The sequence below is a fragment of the Mesocricetus auratus genome, unplaced genomic scaffold, assembly GCF_017639785.1.
Source record: "Mesocricetus auratus isolate SY011 unplaced genomic scaffold, BCM_Maur_2.0 Super-Scaffold_100006, whole genome shotgun sequence".
Taxonomy (NCBI): domain Eukaryota; kingdom Metazoa; phylum Chordata; class Mammalia; order Rodentia; family Cricetidae; genus Mesocricetus; species Mesocricetus auratus.
Window position 1 is genome coordinate 46770386 of NW_024429190.1, and position 22347 is coordinate 46792732.

A 22347-nucleotide genomic window follows, 5' to 3' on the forward strand; every position below is an offset into this window, starting at 1 on the left:
CTGAGGAATCTCCATACTGATTTCCAAAGTGGCTGTAAGAGTTGACACTCCCACCAGCAGTGGAGGAGTGCTCCTCTTTCTCCACATCCTCTCCAGCATACACTGTCATTGGTGTTTTTGATTTTAGCCATTCTGACAGGAGTAAGAATGTAACAACTCTAAGTTGTTTTGATTTGCATTTCCCTGATGGCTAGGGATATTGAGCACTTTCTCAAGTGCCTCTCAGCCATTTTAGACTCCAGTATTGAGAATTCTCTATGTAGTTCTGTAGCCCACTTTTTTAATTAGATTATTTGGTGTTTTGGAGACTTGCTTCTTGAGTTCTTTGTAAATTTTGGAGATCAGCCCTCTGTCAGATGTGGGGTTAATGAATATCTTTTCCCATTCTGTGGGCTGTCTTTTTGTCTTGTTGATTGTGTCCTTTGCCTTACAGAAGCGTCTCAGTTTCAGGAGGTCCCATTTATTAACTGTTGACCTCAGTGTCTGTGCTACTGGTCTTATGTTCAGGAAGTGGTCTCCTGTACCAATTCGTTCAAGGGTACCCCACTTTCTCTTCTAAGAGGTTCAGTGTGGCTGGATTTTTGTTGAGGTCTTTAATCCATTTGGACTTAAGTTTTGTGCATGGCGATAGACATGGATCTATCCCAATTCTTCTACAGGCCAGCATCCAGTTATGCCAGCACCACTTGTTGAAGATGCTTTCTTTTTTCCATTGTATATTTTTAGCTTCTTTTGTCGAAGATCATATGTTTATACATGTATGGGTTAATATCAGGGTGTTCGATTCGATTCCATTGATCTACCTGTCTATTTTCGTGCAAATACCAAGCTGTTTTCAGGACTACAGCTCTATAGTAGAGCTTGAAGTCAGGGATGGTGATGCCTACAGATGATGTTGATGTGTTGAATAAGGTTGTTTTGGCTATCCTGGGTCTTTTGTTTTTCCATACAAAGTTGATTATTGTTTTTTCAAGGTTTGTGAAGAATTGTGCAGGTATTTGAATGGGGATTGCATTCAATCTGTAGATTGCTTTTGGCAGGATTATCATTTTTACTATGTTGATCCTACCTATCCAAGAGCATGGGAAATCTTTCCATTTTCTGATGTCTTCTTTAATTTCTTTCTTTGACAACTCAAAGTTCTTGTGATACAGGTCTTTCACTTGTTTGGTTAGTGATACCCCAAGGTATTTTATGTTGTTCGTGGCAATTAGGATGATGTTTCTCTGATTTCTTTCTCAGCCCTTTTATCATCTGTATATAGTAGGGCTACTGTAGGAATTCCCTGGTAGAGTTTTTTTGGATCACTTATGTAAACTACCATATCAGCTGCAAATTGTGAAAGTTTGACCTCTTCCTTTCTAATTTGTATCCCCTTGATCTCCTTTTGTTGTCGTATTGCTGTAGCTAGAACTTCAAGTACAATATCGAAAACGTATGGAGAGAGTGGACAGTCTTGTCTTGTTCCTGATTTTAGCGGAATCACATTGAGTTTCTGTCCATTTAGTTTGATGTTGGCTGTTGGTTTGCTGTATATTGCTTTTATTTATTTATTTATTTCGTTTTTCAAGACAGGGTTTCTCTGTGGCTTTGGAGGCTGTCCTGGAATTAGCTCTTGTAGACCAGGCTAGTCTCACAGAGATCCGCCTGCCTCTGCCTCCTGAGTGCTTGGATTAAAGGCGTGCTCCAACACTTTCTGGCTGTATATAGCTTTTATTAAGTTTAGGTATGTTCCTGTTTTCCCGGTTCTCTCCAAGACCTTTATCATGAAGGGACGTTGAATTTTGTCAAAGGCTTTTTCAGCATCTAGTGGGATGATCATGTGATTTTTGTTTCTCAGCTTGTTTATATCATGGATTACATTGATGGATTTTCATATGTTGAACCAACACTGCATGCCTGGGATGAAGCCTACTTGATTGTGGTGAATTATTGTTTTGATGTGTTCTTGGATCTGATTTGCCAGTATTTTATTGAGTACTTTTTGCATCAATGTTCATAAGGGATATTGGTCTGAAGTTGTCTTTCTTAGTTGTTTCTTTGTGTGGCTTGGCTATCAAGGTTATTGAAGCCTCGTAGAAAGAGTTTGGCCATGACCCTTCTGCTTCTTTTGTGTGGAATACTTTGAGAAGAAATGGTATAAGCTGTTCTTTGAATTTCTGGTAGAATTCTGCACTGAGGTCATCTGGACCTGGGCTTATTTTGGTTGGGAGACTTTTGATGACTGCTTCTATTTCCATAGGGGTTATAGATCTATTTACATTGCTTATCTGTTCTTGATTTAATTTTGGCAAGTGATAGTTATCCAGAACATTGTCCATTTCCTTTAAATTTTCAAATTTTTTGGAGTACAAGTTTTCAAAGTATGACCTGATGATTCTCTGGATTTCCTCAGTGTCAGTTGTTATGTCCCCCTTTTTATTTCTGATTTTGTTAATTTGCATATTCACACTCTGCCCTTTGGTAAGTTTGGATAATGGTTTTTCTATCTTGTTGATTTTCTCAAAGAACCAACTCTTCGTTGCATTGATTCTTTGTATTGTTTTCTTAGTTTCTACTTTATTGATTTCAGCCCTCAGTTTGATTATTTCCTGGCATGTACTCCTCCTGGGGGAGTTTGCTTCTTTGTGTTCTAGAGTTTTCAGCTGTGCTGTTAATTCTCTAGGATAAATATTCTCCAGTTTCTTCATGTGGGTACTTAGTGCTGTGAACTTTCCTCTTAGCATTGCTTTCAAAGTGTCCCAAAGGTTTGGGTGTGTTGTGTCTTCATTCTCATTTAATTCGAGGAAGTCTTTAATTTCTTTTTTTATTTCTTCTTTGACTCAGAAATGGTGCAATTGTGCATTATTCAATTTCCATGAGTTTGTAGGGTTTCTGCAATTTGTGTTGTTGTTGAATTTTAATTTTAACACATGGTGGTCTGATAAGATGCATGGAGTTACTCTGATTGTTTTGTACCTGTTGAGGTTTGATATGTTGCCTAGTATGTGGCCGATTTTTGCAAAGCTTCCATGTGGCACTCAGAAGAAGGTATATTCTTTTTTTATGTGGATGAAATGTTCTAAAGATATCTGTTAATCCCAATTGGGTCATAGCCTCTATTAGTTCCTTTGCTTCTTTGTTGAGTTTCTGTCTGGTATTCCTGTCTAGTGGTGAGAGTGGGGTGTTGAAGTCTCCCACTATAAGTGTGTGGGGTTTCATATGTGATTTGAGTATCAGTAATGTTTCTTTTATGAACGTGGATGCCTTTGTATTTGGGGCATACATGTTCAGAACTGAAACTTCATCTTGGTGGATTTCTCCTGTGATGAGTATGAAATGACCTCCTTCATCCATTTTAATTGATTTTATTTTAAATTCTAATTTGTTAGATATTAGGATTGCTAATATCTAACTTGTTTCTTCGGTCCATTTGATTTGAAAATCTTTTCCCAACCTTTTACTCTGAGATAATGTCTTTCTTTCAGGCTGAGGATGGGTTCTGGCTTCAAATCCATTCTGTTAGCCTGTGTCTTTTTATGGGTGAGTTAAGACTATTAATATTGAGGGATATTAATGACCATCGATTGCTCATTCTTCTTTGAATTGGAATGGTTGTTGGTGATGGAATTACTTGTGGATTTCCACCCCTTTTTTCTTTTAGCTGTTGGTAAGGTGGGATTATCTAATGCCTATGTTTTTCTGGTTGTAGTTACCTTCCTTGGGTTGTTGTTTCCTTTCCAGAACTTTCTGTAGGGCTGGGTTAGTGGATATGTATTGTTTGAATCTAGTTTTGTCATGGAATATCTTGTTTTCTCCATCTATAGTGATTGAAATGACAAGGTGGTTATGAAAGGGAAGCAGGAGGGTCAGAACCAAAGAGGAAACTTAGCCTGGGGTCACATGCTTTGAGATTCTTGGCATATGGCCCCCTCAAGGACTAAGGCAAGGCTTTGAAGAGAATGTGACATGGCTGACACCTTGATATTTGTTTATGGGAGGCTTTTGACTACAGCCTTGTAAAACAATGTTTGTTTTTCTAGGACATTAAGTTCATAGTTATTTGCTACAATGAATTGAATGAATATGATGTTTAAATTTCTATCCATGAAAGTTAATGACTCATAAAGCCTGTTTGTCCTGCTAATCTCTTACTTTTTACCAAGTAAGATGGTATGTAAGAACAGTCACAGTCAATAAACAGCTGACAAGCTTTTATAAAGTCATGAATTCTATTTTTTTTGATTAAGTACTGGCTTTATTATTTTTCAAGTTGTCTGGCTTTGGGCAGGACATACTGTTTCTCTGTAAGTCAGTGTTTTCTCTTGTGAACTTAAGATATTAAGAGTTCTGCCTTACAGCCAGCACCTAAAAAACACTCTCCTTACACATACTTCTAATCTCTCACACTATTCTACAGTTATTACTTCTCCCATGTGCAATATTAAAATCCGAGAATGAGTACATTTAGTGAAAGTTGGGTGCATTATCAATCACTTAGTCCAAGGGACAGAAGAGCTAAACACAGAAGTCCAAGAAGGAAACAGGGACAAGGAATTTGCCTGAGGCTAGATTCAGTTTTTGGAACTTGTGAATTTTCACTGACATTGTGGTTCTATTCTCAATCTATTCTGGGAATTCCACAGAAGCTGAGATCACTTCCCTTCACCACACTGGAATTTATGAAAGCATTAGCTGAAATGGGGGGTACAGGTATTCAAGCCCCTAAAATAGATTCTTATCTCATCCAAATACACCAAAGGAAGTTGCTTGCATTTATCTGATTATTCAAACATTTCCCTTGATTTGGAAAACTGAGGACATTCTCTTCACTCACTGGTTATTTGGAGGGGTGTGAAAAAGAAAGGACTCCCTTGATTTTTTTCCTTTTTTTAATTATTATTTATTTTTAAGTTTAAATTTAGATTAGAAACAAGGTTGCTTCACAAGTCAGTTCCAGGTCCCTCTCTGTTTCCCTCCCCTCCTCCCATGCCCTCCCTCTAACCCCCCCCAATATCCCCTCATTTCCCCAGGAAGGGTGAGGCCCTCCATGGGGGTGTCCACAATCTGTTGGACTCCCTTGATTTTAAGAAAAAAGTATACCAGGGTTTTGTAAAGGAAGATGAAGGGGAGCTATAAAAATTATTAGCATGAGACATTCTAGTCACTTATTCTGATGTCACTGTCCAGTGTGTTCATCTGGATTTGAAAATTGAATGTTGCAAAGGATGAGAAGAAAGTACACTTAAAAAATTCCACTCTTAGGCATTTATCCAAATGAGGCAGGTTCATACAACAAGGGCATCTGCTCCACTATGTTCATAGCAGCATTGTTTGTAATAGCCAGAACCTGGAAGCAACCTAGATGCCCCTCAACTGAAGAGTGGATAGAGAAAATGTGGTACATTTACACAATGGAGTATTACTCAGCAGAAAAAAACAATGGAATCTTGAAATTCGCAGGGAAATGGATAGCACTGGAAGAAACCATCCTGAGTGAGGTAACCCAGTCGCAAAAAGACAAACATGGTATGTACTCACTCATATATGGATTTTAGATATGGATCAGGATAGTGCCAGTCTGACTTCCACAGATAGAGAGTCTGGGAAACAGGAAAGAACCTAAAAGATATGCATATATGCATAGTACCCAAGAGAAGAGGATGGAGACAAGATCCTCTGAATGGATGGGGAACAGGGCGAGGGGGGGGGTAGTGGGACCTGGGAAGAATAGAGGGGGTAAAGAGGAAGGGAGTTGGTCATGGGGGAACAGGGAGTTGAGGGGGTGGGGGTAGAATAGGGGGAAGAGGGAATCATAGGATCGAAGACAGATAAGGCACCAGAGTGACCTCGAGTGATCTAAAGGTATAACATCAATTGGCAAGCTAAGCAATAGTGGAAGGACCACCTCGAATGCCCATTCCTGATAATGAACTTGATGTCTATAACTATCCGGGAGCCTTCATCCTGGGACTGATGGAAGCAGAGGCAAACACACAATTAAGCACTGAACTGAACCCAAGGAACCCAGTGACAGAGAGAGAGGAATGATGAGCAAATTGGCAAAGAATGGGCTGGCAAAACCAGCAGAGACAGCTGATCTGAACAGGGGAGTGCTCTTGGACCCCAGACCGACAGTGGGGAGGCCAGAATGGGACTGATCTGGACCCCCCAAATGTGAGTGTCAGTGAGAAGGCCTGGACAACCTATGGGGCTCTGAGCTGTGGATCAGTGTCTATCCCTGGTATACAATCTGTCTTCATGTGCCTATAGCACAAAGAGAGATGCTCTCTCAGCCTGGACTCTTAGGGGAGTGCCTTGACCCTACCAAGAGTAAAATGATAGACTCTAGACATCCCCTATGTGGAAGGATTTGGCAATAGGGTGGGAGGGAGGGTGGAAGGGGAGTGCGGGAGGAGGGGAGGGAGAGGGAACTGGGATTGACATGTAAAACAAGCTATTTAAAATTAAAAAAAAAGGAAAAAAAAAAGAAAAAAAAATCTCTGTTTGTAGGAATCACCTAATTGATTTGTTGTGTGTCTTTTTGCTGTTGTAAGCCCAGTGTTTTGGGACTGGATGCTATTGAATATCATTATCTTGGCATTCACCTTGATGCAGGTTTTATCTGTGGAGATGAGAAAATATTAACCAACAATCAATAGTGTTTACAAATATCCCGACAGAGGCCACCTTATTCATATGGGAAGAGAGACTTTTATTGGAACATTGTTTCTAGGAGAGGTTTTTTAGATAGTAGTCTCTTCCCTAGTCATAGGATTGGGTAATACTGACACCAGCACGCTTGTAATGTTATATAGTTAACAATGTGTGTCTAGGTACATTTTACATTGGCCATTACAGTTCCCAGTGGCTAGAAAAGAGAAACCCTAGTCCTAGAAAATTCAACTATCTCCTGAGTTCATATGGCTGCCCCATTAGAACCCACCAGAGAAACAGGACCAAGAGTGCATCTGTTTGTGCCGGCTAGCGTTTTATCAATTTGACACAAGCTACAGTCATTTAGGAAGCAGAAATTTCAGCTTAGAAAATGCTTCCACCAGAAAACAAGCTGAGCAAGCCATAAGGAGCAAGCCAGTGGGCAGCACCCTTGCATGGCCTCTGCATCAGCTGTTCCTACCTCAATATCCTGTCTATAGTCTTTGTGTCTTTGATGAAAATACAAGCTACTAGATGAAGTAAACCTTTCTTCCCAAGATTGCTTTTGCTCATGGTATTTTATCCCAGCCATAGAGCCCTAACTAAGACACAGTCATTACCTATCTCTAGACAGAAAGGTGTTTATGTCTAGCAAGGGATTTTTGTATGGTGTTAGTCTTGGGATTGGGGAGATTGCGAAGTCTTATTATCTAACCTTAGCAAGGTGGAAATCCAAGAAAACCTCAATATAGTTGAAATCCTGAGAGTCCAGTCTTCAATTCTGAGAGCAAAAATCACAAGGGAAGGAGAGGGTGGATGTTAGGTAGCTAGATAGAGAGCATACACCCTGCCTTGCTCTACCTTTCTGGGCTGCTCAGGCCCTCCCCAGACTTCATGGAGTCTGACTAAGTTCTTTCGTATTCTAATTTAAATTCAAATGTAAAAATCTCCTCTAGAAACATCCTTATACACAACCTGGAAACAGAACTTGATCAGTCAGGTTTCTGGGTATTCCCTGGACTATAACACCATGATCATAGCTACTAAGTGCTAGCTGAGGAGTGTTTCATCCCCGTGCACAATGTTTGTTTCCAAAACAAAAGCTTGGGCAGGGCATGCTGGCTGGTACCCATATCCAGCATGTGAGTCTGAAGCAGGAGGAACTACACAAGGAGTCCTTGCCTCAAAAGCAAACAAACACATTTGTTTCAAATAATGAAACTGTGTAGGACTGGGTTTTGACAGATGTGAACTTGTGCGTGGGATAACCTTCACACCATATGTGAACGCAAACGCCAGCAAGTGGAATTGTCTAGACACAGAAGAATAAACTGGAATGTGGCATGAAGAGGCAAGTGCTGGCTAAAAGGGTGTCTGGGTCAGGCTTCAGCTACCGCTCTGGGTTAGAAATGAAAGACACTCCTGCTGCCGTTTTCTTTGGTTTCTCAAAAGATTAAAGTACAGGTTTTCCCCTGAAGCCTTGAGCTGGCTTAGTGTTGGCAAGAGCTACAATGCCTGCCCCACCCCCACCAGCTTTCTGGTTGGAGAAGGAAGCTTCATTTTTCATTCACACGGAATCAGATGTGTTACAAGATCAGCAGTGTTTCAGGAGGGCTTTTTTTGAACAGTCATTCTATTTTTGGTGTGTAGGGTTGTGCTGACTTCTCAGTTACTGTCTAGTCCTGATCAGCCATTGATCTGAACAAATAGACAATTTCTTGGGAATTCATTGGTATTTTTATTGTGCAATCTTGGAAAGTTAACAAGACATAAAGTCCTGTTTCTAGGAACATTCACCTGCGAGTGTGGTAGCTCATAAATGCATGGCACAAAGGGGGTCTCTGGACTTGGAAAAGGATTTTTGTGACATCTGATATGTCTGAGTTGACTGTTTTCATGAGCCAAAAACAAATATAAATAACAGTTGTCCTCAGTAGGAGACTTGGTTTGTCATCATTGCTTAACAGTGTAAAAGCCTTTCATTGAAGTGTAAAAAGTGTGCACCTCTATTTGTGATCTTTTAGCTTAGAGAACAGGAATTAAGCTGTCTCAATGGAATTTTATATTAGCAATGAGATTTTCAACAAAGCACATCTTTTGATGCAAGTTCATTAGGTATCTGGCTTTTGTTATTTTTCATTTGTTACATAATCGTACCTCACAAATCACAATACGATAGACTCCCGGCTCCCTATTTTACAAGTAGGGGACATACAAAGTCCTAAGTTAAACTTAGATAAGAGGGAGACTAACAAAATATATCTGAATTATAGAAAGTATTACTGAGCACCTACTGTGTGTCAGCCTGTGTTATATGATCTTAATTCTCAGGAAAAATGTAAGTCTATGCTTCAATAGGGTTACATTTTATTTGTAGGTCATATTAGTGAACAGAAAGGTGTACACTGTATAATATTTCATCTCCTGCCTACTTTAAAGGAGAAGACCAGGTAAGAGGACAGTGGGGCTTTTGTCTGTAGAGTAATGAGGAATGGTTGCCTGTGGGAGGTGACAGTTGACCAAGGGTTAAAAATAGAGGGAGAAGGAGGCATTTCCTGTGACAATCACAGCCTGGCATAACTTGCAATTCAATTCTAGAACAGTGTCTCTCTTTGGTCATTTATAATTTATAATAGCATCATCTTCCAGAAAGGGGACTGTGGTGTTTTGAAAGAAAATGGCCCCCAAAGGGAGTGGCTCTCTTAGGAGATGTGGCCTTTTTGGAGAAAGTGGTTTTGAGGTCTCTTTTGCTCAAGATACCTTCCGTGTGACACTCAGACCATTTCCTGTTGCCTTCTAATCAAGATGTAGGCAGCATCATGTCTTCCTGCATGCCACCATGCTCTCTGCTATGATGATAATGGATTGAACCTCTGAACTGTAAGTGAGCCACCCCAATTAAATGTTTTCCTTTATAAGACTTGTTCATGGTCAGTGGTCATGGTGTCTCTTTATAGCAATAGAAACACTGACTAAGACAGGGACCCACTCAGATCTGACCTTGTTCCTTTTCATCTGCATTACCCGGGCTCCTCAAGCTTATCAACAAGCCTAGACTTCCTCATCTGTTAAAATCTGTGGCATTATCCTCTTTACTTATAATGATGAAAATAAAGGAACTTCACAGAGCTCCACACTTTCACCATTAATCACATAACAATTCATGTAGGAAGAGGAATGCAGGGTAGAACGTCATCATCTCCTTGGACCTGAATAGGGAGAAGGTTAGACTGGAAGCAGCTCCAGGGTTTCAGTGAAGGGGAATCTAGTGCAGATGGACAGTGGGCTTCTAAACCCTGCCACCTCATTAGAACGACAGGAGTTTTCAGGGTCTCATGGAGAGGGAAAGAGAGCAGTAGGCCAACTAAGCTTATGCCACAGCCCTGCTCCACTACCTACTGGCTGATTAAGATCTCCAGACTGGCTTGTTGTCAGGTCATCAAGAAATCTGGGTCCGAGCCCAGGTTGCCTTCTGACATGCTGTATAACTCAGAGCCAATCTCTTTGCCTGTTTGCTCTCAGGAGGAGGACAAAAGATATCCATACTTTACTATCTCAAAGGAGTTCTTTAAACACACACACACACACACACACACACACACACACACACACACACACACACACACACACACACCCTGAAAACGTCCCTGGTGTGATGTAATTTACTGCTAAACGTGGGGTGCAATTTGGCAAGGAGACAAAGATTTTAAGTTACAGTCTATGTCATGAACAGTGGGGTCTGTCTAACAACAGAGTGTGAGTCAGTAGCAGCTTTGGTATGAGGAGGAAAAGGACACAATAGTGAGGTGCTGGGGTTCAGTGGTTTTGAGTGAGAAGCTGGGGAGTTCCCAGACATTGTAAGGGTGATTATCAGATTTCCCAGGCTGACTTGGTTGAATCTTTGTAATTCTGTCACCTAATCAGGATTCTCTGAATCTAGAATTCAGATCCAACACCTTAGAAAGTTGCACCATGTAAATTACATTCAGAATTAAATACATGAAAATTTATTAGCATTGTGTCTGCCTCTGACATTCAAAGATATTTAAATTCCCCCTCCCCCCAGTCAGGGTTTCTCTGAGTAGTCCTGGCTGTCCTGGAACTTGCTTTGTAGACTAGGTTGGCTTCAAAATCAGAGATCCACCTGCCTCTGCCTCCATAGTGTTGGGATAGAATGTGTGTGCCAACACCACCCAGCTAAACTTTTTGTTTTCTTTTTTAATAATTGTTTAAGACTGGAGTTACTGGATTCTTTTAGGCCTTGGGGTTACACTTGAGCAAAACTTAGATGGCTATATCAAGAAGTCTATTCATCTCTGGCTGTGATCCAGCTGCTCACAGAAGGCTATGGTGGAACATTCTCCTGGATTTGCTCCAAATTGAGGAGCTAAGTCTGTATTCCACTGGTCGCCTAGAATGCCTAAAGATGAACAGTGGTGTAAATATTTAATATTCAATTTCATGGTAAAGTGGGGGCAGGGCACACAGGATGACTCACAACCCCTCCATCTCATTTATAACCCCCACCCCAGTGTCTGATAGCGTAGGTTGTGAGGAAGCTCCCGGGCATCTGTAAGACTTGTCTTTGTAACCCATGCACAGGAGGAGAGGCCTGACTTTGTTACTCTCTGGCTTTCCCTGGGAACTAGCAGACTGTACAAGAGCAGCTTATCTCTGTGGTCCCAGAGACTCCCATCCCTTCTAGCCTCATGATATTCCCATGGTAACCCTCTGGGAGGGAGAGAAGGGATAGTGTGCCATGGGGAAGCTATTTTTAGATTCCAGGCCAGATGCTTTGACAAATCTGTTGAGGGCTAGAAAAATGAATCAAATATAGGCTTTTTTTGGTCAAAGAAATTATTATTTAAAATTCATATTATAAAATTAAAATATATCTTAAAGACTCACCCCAAATATTCCTACCCCTAGGAAGGTATACTTCTAAGTTATTTCTAACACCCTGCTTTAATATGTAACAATAGTCCCTAACCCCAATCTTGGCTGTGTTCATTCATCTCTGTTCTCAGACTGGAGGAGTTGGCAGTGAGATTGAATATAATTATGCAGAGTGTGAACTACAGAACTCTGGGCAAACCATGTGTTTAGATTATGCTACCATTAGCACTGGCTACATCTGTGCGGTGCTCATCTCCTGCAACTGTGTCACTGGCCTTTCTCCATTCATGCTTTTGAAATGTAAAAATACGATTCAGATTCAGTGCAACCTATAGATTCCTTTATGAACATCATACTTCTCTTAGGTTAAAGGCTCTTGAGGTTTAAAGTGGTCATAAAATACAAGATGATATGGACCCTTCAAACATATCTAGAGGAATTTAGTAATATGTAATTTTCTCTTCTTTGTGCTTTAAGAAAGGACATTTGTGGTGTTCCAAGTATCCTCTGTTCCTCTTATCCTATTGCACTTGTATGCAACATTTTCCCCTGGATTTTTACCTAAACTTATCCTCTCCAGCCAGCAGAGAAGGCACCCATGTACAATGTTCTCCTAGCTTCCTATGTATTTCCCTCATGGTCCCTAGCTAGTTGTAATGCTGTATTTACTTATGTACACTCCTGGTATTTTATTGCTTCAGACTGTAAGCTCCAGGTTGCTAAGGACTCTACTGATTGCACATCCTGATACATACTTTTGGCAGAGCACTATGTCTTCCAGATTAGTTGTTCTAGAGACTGAAAGAAAGACAAACAATTACTTTACAAGGCTATAAGCCTAAGTTCTCTAGTTATAACAGATCCTTCTCAAACTAATATCTATCCATTTCAATACACATTCATGATAATGCTTCTAAAACAACATAGTACAGAAGGCAATATCTTCATCGGATATAACTGAGAAATTCACATCTAACAATGCAGTCAATGAAGAAAAATCAAAACAAATCCAACCCAAACAAACAAACAAAAAACTCAAGCATTTTTTTTGCTCAGTAAGGTTTTGTACATGATGAAGTTGTCCATTCTTGCCATCTCTACTTAACAAAATGCTAGAAGTACAAAGCCAAGTGATGAGATTAGAATAAAGGGGGAGCCAGGCATGGTGGTGCATGCCTTTAGTCCCAGAATTTGGGAGGCAGAGGCAGGTAGATCTCTGTGAAGTTGAGTGTGAAGTTGAGGCCAGCCTGGTCTACAGGTCTGTGAGTTTCTGGATATCCAGGGCTACACAGAGAAACCCTGTCTCAAAATACAAAAAAAAAAAAAGAATGAAAAGAGAAATGGGAGCCTGATTGTCTGATTAGAAAGGAAGAAATGAAATGGTCCTCCCATGATCAGAGAAAGGAGAGTTTTGGTCATCCTCAGAAGGGTGCAGTATGCACAGTGGCACCTTTATCCACATACATATTTTTAAAATTTTAATTCAATTATATATCTTTATTGATTCTTTGAAAATTTCCTATCATGCACCCCAATCTCACTTATCTCCCAGTCCCTCTGTATTCACCCCTTACTTTTGTCATCTCTCCCTCCAAAGGAAAGCTAAAAAAGAATACAAAGATAAAAATAAACAATAATTTAAAAAAATGAAAAAAATTACCCACTTCCTCCTCTGTCTTTCCTGCCTGTCCATTGCCTCTTCATTTTTCTTAGTGGCATAGGGAGCTGCTGTGTGTCATACAGTATATCTCTTTGTTCAAACAGCATTACCTGCAAATGTTCATTATATAATGGATTGTTAGTCAGGCTCAAGGTCTCTGGGTTTGGTAAACTATCAAAACTGGACCCCCAACAACATTCCTTTCTGAAATCCTGCTGTTGTCCTGAGTGATGGAGATACTGTAGCTATGGTTCCATAGGATCAGTCACTTCGAACGCTCTAGCAGATCATAGATGGGATAGACAGTGGGGTGTGCTGACTCCAAGTCCTGTCTGTGTGCCTAGGTAGCAGCTGAGATGGTAGGTTCAGGTACTGGGACTACTTCTCTTAGGTGAGGGATGGAGTCATCTTTCTCAGGCATGTGGTGAAGGGGTGGGGTGAGATTTCTCAAGTGTGTGTTTCAGGGCATCTCTCATATTAGGGGTGGGGCCAGTTTTACCATGCAGGGTCTGGACCAGGAAATTTGCATTGCCTTGGGTGCTAATGGGAGCCTTAGGCATCCATGAAAACCCTAACTGCAATGGGTCCACAGACCCAGACATGGCCCTCAGGGGCAGTTTTCAGACCACATAAATCTTTTGCCTTTTATCTCTTTGACTGTGGCTGTCAAAAGGAGCAGCTGATCCAAGAACATACCTGTTTAGTTCCTAAGATTCTGAATTAAAATTTTGTGGATATGGTCTGCTTTGTCATAGGCTACCCTCATTTTTCCACTAACATTTGTGTTTTTAGTCTTAAACATTCCATATTGGAAGTGTCACCCTTTTTAGCTGTTTTTATAGTTTCTCTCAATCTTCTTACCAAACTAGTTAGACAGATGCTGTTATTGTCACATTTTGTGGATAATAAAACTGAGGCTTACTAACTTAGTTCCTTCCCAGGCACACACAAAGAGCCTGGGTCATTACCCAAGTGTATGTAATTGACAAAGCCCTGTGCTCTTTACTCTGGTGGTTTGTACCATGTCTATTGCCATGCACAAAACTTAAGTCCAAATGGATCAAAGACCTCAGCATAAATCCAGCCACATTGAACCTGTTAGAAGAGAAAGTGGAAGTACTCTTGAACAAATTGGTACTGGAGACCGCTTCCTGAACATAACACCAGTAGCACAGATGCTGAGATTGACAATTAATAAATGGGACCTCATGAAACTGAGAAGCTTCTGTAAGGCAAAGGACACAGTCAACCTGACAAAAAGGCAGCCCACAAATGGAAAAAGATATTCACCAACCCCACATCTGACAGAGGGCTGATCTCCAGAATTTACAAAGAACTCAAGAAGCAAGTTCCCAAAGCACCAAATAATCCAATTAAAAATGGGGTACAGAACTAAATAGAGAATTCTCAGCAGAGGAGTCAAAATAGCTGATAGACACTTAAGAAAGTGCTCAACATCCTTAGCCATCAGGGAAATGCAAATCAAAACAACTCTGAGATATCATCTTACTCCTGTCAGAATGGCTAAAATCAAAAACACCAATGACAATTTATGCTGGAAAGGATGTGGAGAAAGGGGAACACTTCTCCACTGCTGGTGGGAGTGCCAACTCATGTAGTCATTTTGGAAATCAGTATGGAGTTTCCTTGGGAAACGGGAATCAGTCTTCCACAAGATCCATCAGTTCCACTCTTAGCCATATACCCAAAAGAAGCGCATTCATACAACAAGGACATTTGTTCCACTATGTTCATAGCAGCATTATTTGTAATGGCCAGATCCTGTAAACAACCTAGATGACCCTCACCTGAAGAATGGATAGAGAAAATGTGGCACATTTATACAATGGATTACTACTCAGCAGATTAAAAACAAAGGAATCCTGAAATATGCAGAAAAATGGATATCACTAGAAGAAACCATCCTGAGTGAGGTAACTCAGTCACAAAAAGACAAACATAGTATGTACTCACTCATATATGGATTATAGACATAAAGCAAAGGACTGCCAGCCTACAATCCACACTGCCAAAGAAGGTAGGAAACAAGGAGGACTCTAAGAGAGACATATTTGGTCCCCCAGAGAAGGGGAAAGGGACAAGATCTCTTAAGCAAAATGGGAGCAATGGGGATGGGGGAGGAAGCTAAGAGAAAGAGAAAGGGGGAAGAGGAGGGGAGAGGAGGAAATGAGGAGCAGGAATGTTGAGTCGGGGAAGAATAGAGGAGAACAATACAAGAGACACCATAATAGAGGGAGCCATTATAGGTTTAAAGAGAAATCTGGCACTAGGGAAATTTCTAGAGATCTACAAGGATGACACTAAATAACAATCTAAGCAATAGTGGAGAGGCTACCTTAATGAGAATGATGACTACCTTAGTGCCTTCATCCAACAGCTGATGGAAGTAGAAGCAGACACCCATGGCTAAACACTGAAATGGAACTCCTGGAATCAAGTTGCAGAGAGGGAGGAGTGGTGGTCAAAGGGGTCAAGACCAGGCTGGTGAAACCCTCAGAAACAACTGACCTGAACAAGGTGGAGCTCATGGATAGCTGGAAAACCAACATAGGACCGATCCAGAGCCTCTGAAAGTGGGTATCGGTGAGGAGGCCTCAGCAATCTATGGGACCTTTAGTAGTAGATCAGTATTTATCCCTTGCATATGAATTGACTTTGGGAGTCCATTCCACATAGAGGGATACTCTCTCAGCCTAGACACACAGGTGAGGGCCTAGACCCTGCTCCAAAGGATATATGACAGACTCTGAAGATTCCTCCGTGGAAGGCCTCACCCTCCCTGGGTAGCAGAAAGGGGATGGGATGGGGAGTTAGTGGGGGGCAGCAGAGGAGGGGAGGGAGAGGGAACTGGGATTCACATGTGAAACGATCTTGTTTCTAATTTAAATAAAAAAGTAGAAAAAAATTTACATCCTCAATGTTACCTAACAGCCCATGTGTAAAAAGCTTGATTCCAAGAGTGTAGCTGTTGGGAAGCAGTAGTTTATTTAAAAGACAGATGGCTAGAAGTTGGCCTTTTGATTACTGAAATGCTCCCTAAAGCATGTTAGGGGTGGAACTATGGTTCCTTCTTGCTCACTTTTGCCTCATGATATAAGCAGTTCTACTCCACCACACAATCCCACCACAGGCCAAATAAATTTAAACTGTCAACCCTGGACTGAAACTTCTCAAGCTGTGAGCTAAACTAAATGTTTTCTCTTGGTAAGCTGATTTCCTCAGACATTTATTATAGTGACAGAAATTGAACATCTACCATATTAGCTTTCAGATACATTGGTACATATAAGGTTCTTAAAAGCATTTTAATTAGGTAAAACCATTTACAAATCAGACAATCTCCTAAATTCAGAATTTTAAGTTTATATACAAAATAGTTATGTTTGATAACACTACAACTCAATTACTGACCCTCTGAATTGTTTAACTTTTTAGATGTCACTTTTCCTTTATGTTCTTACCATCTTTTTTTTCCTCCTGCCTTTATAGCTGTGAAAATCTCCTGTTTGTTCCAGAATTCTGGGCTTTTGGCTTAATTAGTATACTCTGTCGGAGAAATAAATGAACCTGTTTTTTAATTTTTTAAATATTTGATTACTTCATATATGTACGCAATGAAATATGATCATGCTTCTTCCAAGTCCCCTCACATCTCCCCCAATGTGAGCCCTTATCAGTTTCAGGAGTGTCATTCTTTTTTGAGGTTGTGTCCAACATAGGTTTTCCATATTCCAGTGCGTGGTCCCACAGTCACAAACATATGGGGAGCACTAACTGGATTTGGTAGGTAATTCCTATATCTTTATCAAAATTTGCCATCAGGGAATACTCTTTCTGTGAGGGGAGGCCAGTATTGATATCCTTATGGCTTTGGATTTCTTTACTATTGTTTTTCCTTTGTACCTTGGAAGATTCATTTGTAGCTCTGTGTGACTGGTTTTAGCATTTAGTTGTCTGGAATGAGTTCTAATTTAATTTTTGACTTAATAGGAGCTTTAAGAGTTGTGTTGTTTTAAATAACCCTAACCTTGTTGTGTTAGTTGGTTTTACACATCAGTGTGATGAAATGGCTATGATGATCAACTTACTGAGAGGGAACATTCATTTCAGCTCATGGTTTAGAGTTTTTGTTGCATGGTCACAGCGTAAAGGAGATGAGTTCTTGTTGGTTCTCTCTAGCACTACTGGGGCAGGGTTCCCAGGCATCTGATTTATCGGAAAGCATAAAAAAGATTCTTTTTTTTTTTAATCAATAATGATTTTTTTAATTCTTTTTTTAAAATTTAGATAAGAAACAAGGTTGCTTCACAAGTCAGTTCCAGGTCCCTCTCCTTTTCCCTCCCCTCCTCCCGTGCCCTCCCCCCATCCCCCCCCCCGTTATCCCCTCATTCCCCCAGGGAGGGTGAGGCCCTCCATGGGGGTGTCCATAGTCTGTCATTTCATATAGGGCAGGGCCTAGACCCTTCCCCAAGAGTTCAGGGTGAGAGTGCACCTCACATTGTTCTATGGGAGTCCAAAGTCCGTGTGCATATTTGGTATGGGTACTGATCTGCTGCCCAAGGCTCAATAGATTACCTAGGCCTCCTCACTGACACCCAGATTCAGGGGGTCTTGATCAGTCCCATGCTGGATTCCCAGGTTGATGCCTGGGATTCAAGAGTTAACCTTTGTCTGGTCAGCTGTTTCTGGGGGTTAAACCAGCCCAGTCTTAATCCCTTTGATCATCAGTCCTCCCTCTCTGATACTGGCTTTCTTGAGTTCAGCTCAGTACTTAACCAGCCACTAAATGTAGTTTCTGTTTCCCAGACTCTCTGGCCATAGGATTGTAGGCTGGCACTCCCCAGATCTATGTCTAAAATCCATATATGAGAGAGTACATGCCATGTTTCTCTTTTTGTGACTGGGTTACCTCACTCAGGATGGTTTCTTCTAGTGTCATCCATTTGCCTGCGAATCTCATGATTCCATTATTTTTTTCTGCTGAATAGTACTCCATTGTGTAGATGTACCACATTTTCTCTATCCACTCTTCGGGTGAGGGACATCTAGGTTGCTTCCAAGTTCTGGCTATTACAAATAAAGCTGCTATGAACATAGTGGAACAGACATCTTTGTTGTATGAATGGGCATCTTTTGGATATATGCCTAAGAGTGGAGTTGCTGGGTCTTGTGGTAGGTTTATTCCCATTTTTCTGAGGAATCTCCATACTGCTTTCCAAAGTGGCTGAACCAGTTGGCACTCCCACCAGCAATGGAGGAGTGTCCCCCTTTCACCACATCCTCTCCAGCATAAATTGTCATTGGTGTTTTTGATTTTAGCCATTCTGACAGGAGTGAGATGGTATCTCAGAGTTGTTTTGATTTGCATTTCCCGGATGGCTAAGGATGTTGAGCACTTTCTCAAGTGCCTCTCAGCCATTTTAGACTCCTCTATTGAAAACTCTCTATTTAGTTCTGCAGCCCACTTTTTAATTGGGTCCTTTGCTGTTTTGGAGACTTGCTTCTTGAGTTCTTTGTAAATTTTGGAGATCAACCCTCTGTCAGATGTGGGATTAGTGAATATTTTTTCCCATTCTGTGGGCTGCCTTTTTGTCTTGCTGACTGTGTCCTTTGCCTTACAGAAGCTTCTCAGTTTCAGTAGGTCCCATTTATTAATTGTTGATCTCACTGTCTGTGCTACTGGTGTTATGTTCAGGAAGCTGTCTCCTGTACCAATTCGTTCAAGGGTACCACCCACTTTCTCTTCTATGAGGTTCAGTGTGGCTGGATTTATGTTGAGGTCTTTGATCCATTTGGACTTAAGTTTTGTGCATGGCGATAAACATGGATCGATCCGCATTCTTCTACATGCCAGTCTCCAATTATGCCAGCACCATTTGTTGAAGATGCTTTCTTTATTCCATTGTATATTTTTAGCTTCTTTGTCAAAGATCAGATGTTTGTACGTGTGTGGGTTAATACCCGGATTTTCAATTTGATTCCATTGGTCTACCTGTCTATTTTTGTGCCAATACCAAGCTGTTTTCAGGACTATAGCTCTATAATAGAGCTTGAGGTCAGGGATGGTGATGCCTCCGGACGTTGCCTTGTTGAACAGGGTTGTTTTGGCTATCCTGGGTCTTTTGTTTTTCCATACAAAATTGATTATTGTTCTTTCAAGGTCTGTGAAGAATTGTGCTGGGATTTTAATGGGGATAGCATTGAATCTGTAGATTGCTTTTGGCAGGATTGCCATTTTTACTACATTGATCCTACCTATCCAAGAGCATGGGAGATCTTTCCATTTTCTGAGGGCTTCTTTAATTTCTTTCTTTAAAGATTCAAAGTTCTTACGATACAGGTCTTTCACTTGTTTGGTTAGCGTTACCCCAAGGTATTTTATGTTGTTTGTGGCAATTGTAAAGGGTGATGTTTCTCTGATTTCTCTTTCAGCCCTTTTATCATCTGTATATAGTAGGGCTACTGATTTTCTTGAGTTGATCTTGTAGCCTGCCACTTTGCTGAAGGTGTTAATCAGCTGTAAGAGTTCCCTGGTAGAGTTCTTTGGGTCATTGATGTAAACTATCATATCATCTGCAAACAGTGAAAGATTGACTTCTTCCTTCCCAATTTGTATCCCCTTGATCCCCCTTTGTTGTCGTATGGCAATAGCTAGAACTTCAAGTACCATGTTGAAAAGGTATGGAGAGAGTGGACAGCCTTGTTTTGTTCCTGATTTTAGAGGAATTGCGTTGAGTTTCTGTCCATTTAGTTTGATGTTGGCTGTTGGTTTACTGTATATGGCTTTTATTATGTTTAAGTATGTCCCTGTTATCCCAGATCTCTCCAAGACCTTTATCATGAAGGGGTGTTGGATTTTGTCAAAGGCTTTTTCAGCATCTAGTGAGATGATCATGTGATTTTTGTTTTTCAGCTTGTTTATATGGTGGATTACGTTGATGGATTTTCGTATGTTGAACCATCCCTGCATCCCTGGGATGAAACCTACTTGATCGTGGTGAATGATTGTTTTGATGTGTTCTTGGATCCGATTTGCCCGTATTTTATTGAGTAATAAAAAAGATTCTTAGATAGAACAATTGTCAACTTGTCTTGGAGTCTTGCTTGCCTCAGCTCCTGTGTGCCCACATGCTTATTCTATTTTCCTTTCGCCATTTAGCCCTTCTGCCCACTTGTGCTGGCTTCTATGCGCTGCCATTCTGTGTCCCTCGATCCTTATCCCTTGTGATAGAACCTTTTTGTCTCACTGCGGAAGTCTGTCACTCGTAAAGCACCTCCACAAATGCTGTGCTGTTTTCAGCTTCAGAATCATCCCATGGGCCAGGATTTATCAGTCATAGGATCCTGTGGCTCAAAAGTCTAAAATTTCCAACTGGTTAAATGCTAACCTTTGGTATTTTGTAGCAGCACCTCATTATCAAACTCTCCTCCTAGTGGATTTACAAGATGAACACAGATATTAAACCTCTCCATAATAAAAATTCAACTGTTCGTTGTTTTACCACATGGTGTCCCTTGTGTGTTGTCATCAATAGTAAACTTACTTGGCATGCTATTAAAAACAGAGAAACAGCCAAAACACATTGCTTAAATTATGTTATTCCTTGTTAAATTCTAAATTGCAATATGTCTCAGGTTTTTAAAAGTTCTATTTATTCATTCACTTACTATTTTATTAGTTATTTTAAAGTTACTACACAAAGTAATTTGCTTCATTGTGATCTTTCATTTCTACACACACACACACTCTCTCTTTAAATATTTATTTTGTGTATATATACACTTACATGGAGGTCAGATAACAATTTGTGGGAGGTGGCTCACTCTACCATGTGTGTCCCTGAGATGGACTTGGGTCATGGGGTGTGGTGACAAGCCTTGCTGAGCCATCTAACCTGCACTATTATACTTTATTCTTATTTAAACTGGTCATACATTGACCTCTGTGTCCTTCACCACCTAATTAGTCCTTTATGCTTTTATGTCACGTATATTCTATCTTCCATCTTCAGCTTCTTTTTCTTTTTTGTTTTTCGAGGCTTGGTTTCTCTGTATTGTTTTGGAGACTGTCCTGTAATTCTCTTCGGAGACCAGGCTGGCCTTGCACTCACAGAGATCTGCCTGCCTCTGCATCCTGAGTGCTGGGACTAAAGGGACTAACGGCGTGCGCCACCACCACCCAGCCCATCTTCACTTTCTATTATTTCTTTTGCCATTTATATATAACAAATAAACATGCATATATAATAAATCTAGATTCTGCATATGACAAGAAAGCTTACTATTTCATCCATTCTTCTACTAAAGAACACATGACTTTTGCCAATCTAGCAATTGGAGGCAGAAGCAGGTGGATCTCTGTGAGTGCTCAGTCTGCTCTACACAGCGAGTATCTGAACAACCAGGGTTAAACGAAGAACCCTTGTCTCAAAACATAAAACATAAAACAACAAAAAAAATCGTGATTCTGAATTTACATAGTGATCACTCAACTTCTGTGAGTGTCTTTAATGTATAGAACGTTTCCCCAAAGCTGTTAATTCGAACTGTGTACACGTAGCAAAACTTGAGAAAGTAAAAGCAAGTGTATTTACACCGCACTGCTTTACTTCCAGCAACCGTCATCTGACCTGGAATTTGACCGGGTGGTGATTTATACAACCTGCCTTCGTGTGGTGAGAACAACCTTTGAGAGATGTGAGCTGGTTAGGAAGATCTTCCAGAATCATCGAGTAAAATTTGAAGAGAAAAACATTGCTCTGAATGGTGACTATGGGAAAGAACTGGATGAACGGTGCCGACGAGTGTCCGAAGCGCCTTCTCTCCCGGTTGTGTTCATTGACGGCCATTACCTTGGGGTAAGTATACTGCAGAAGAAAACTGCCTCTGTTGTGTGTCCCACCTAGAAACTGTATGAAAAGATGACTTGTGGCATGATCACCCTCACATTTGCTATTTGGAGGAGCTCAGAACAAAGGGCTTGGAGTTTTATTTCTATTCCAAACCATGCAATGCTCTTTTGCTCATCCTGGTGAGATGAAATCAGTGTGAAATTGCTTTGCTGAATAGTGACACATCCCTGAAGTGCTCAGTTAGCTTTGACTTTTAGAAAACTGATCCAAGATAAAACTACA

The 22347-nt window shown here is 40.7% G+C and overlaps 1 protein-coding gene across 2 annotated transcripts in view; it reads left to right on the plus strand.

The window, feature by feature from the left end:
* The window catches only part of Grxcr1 (glutaredoxin and cysteine rich domain containing 1), a 139097-nt gene that overhangs the window by 74647 nt on the left and 42103 nt on the right, over nucleotides 1-22347 (plus strand). The window contains exon 2 of one of the 2 annotated variants that reach the window (XR_005877767.1): nucleotides 21829-21946. Coding sequence is in view for 1 of the 2 variants with exons in the window: in XM_005074353.3 (XP_005074410.1) it covers nucleotides 21829-22071 (243 nt within the window). In the remaining variant the exon portion in view is untranslated. Of the gene's footprint in view, nucleotides 1-21828; nucleotides 22072-22347 lie in introns of those variants that run through there. The other variant, XM_005074353.3, reaches the window with a different exon arrangement.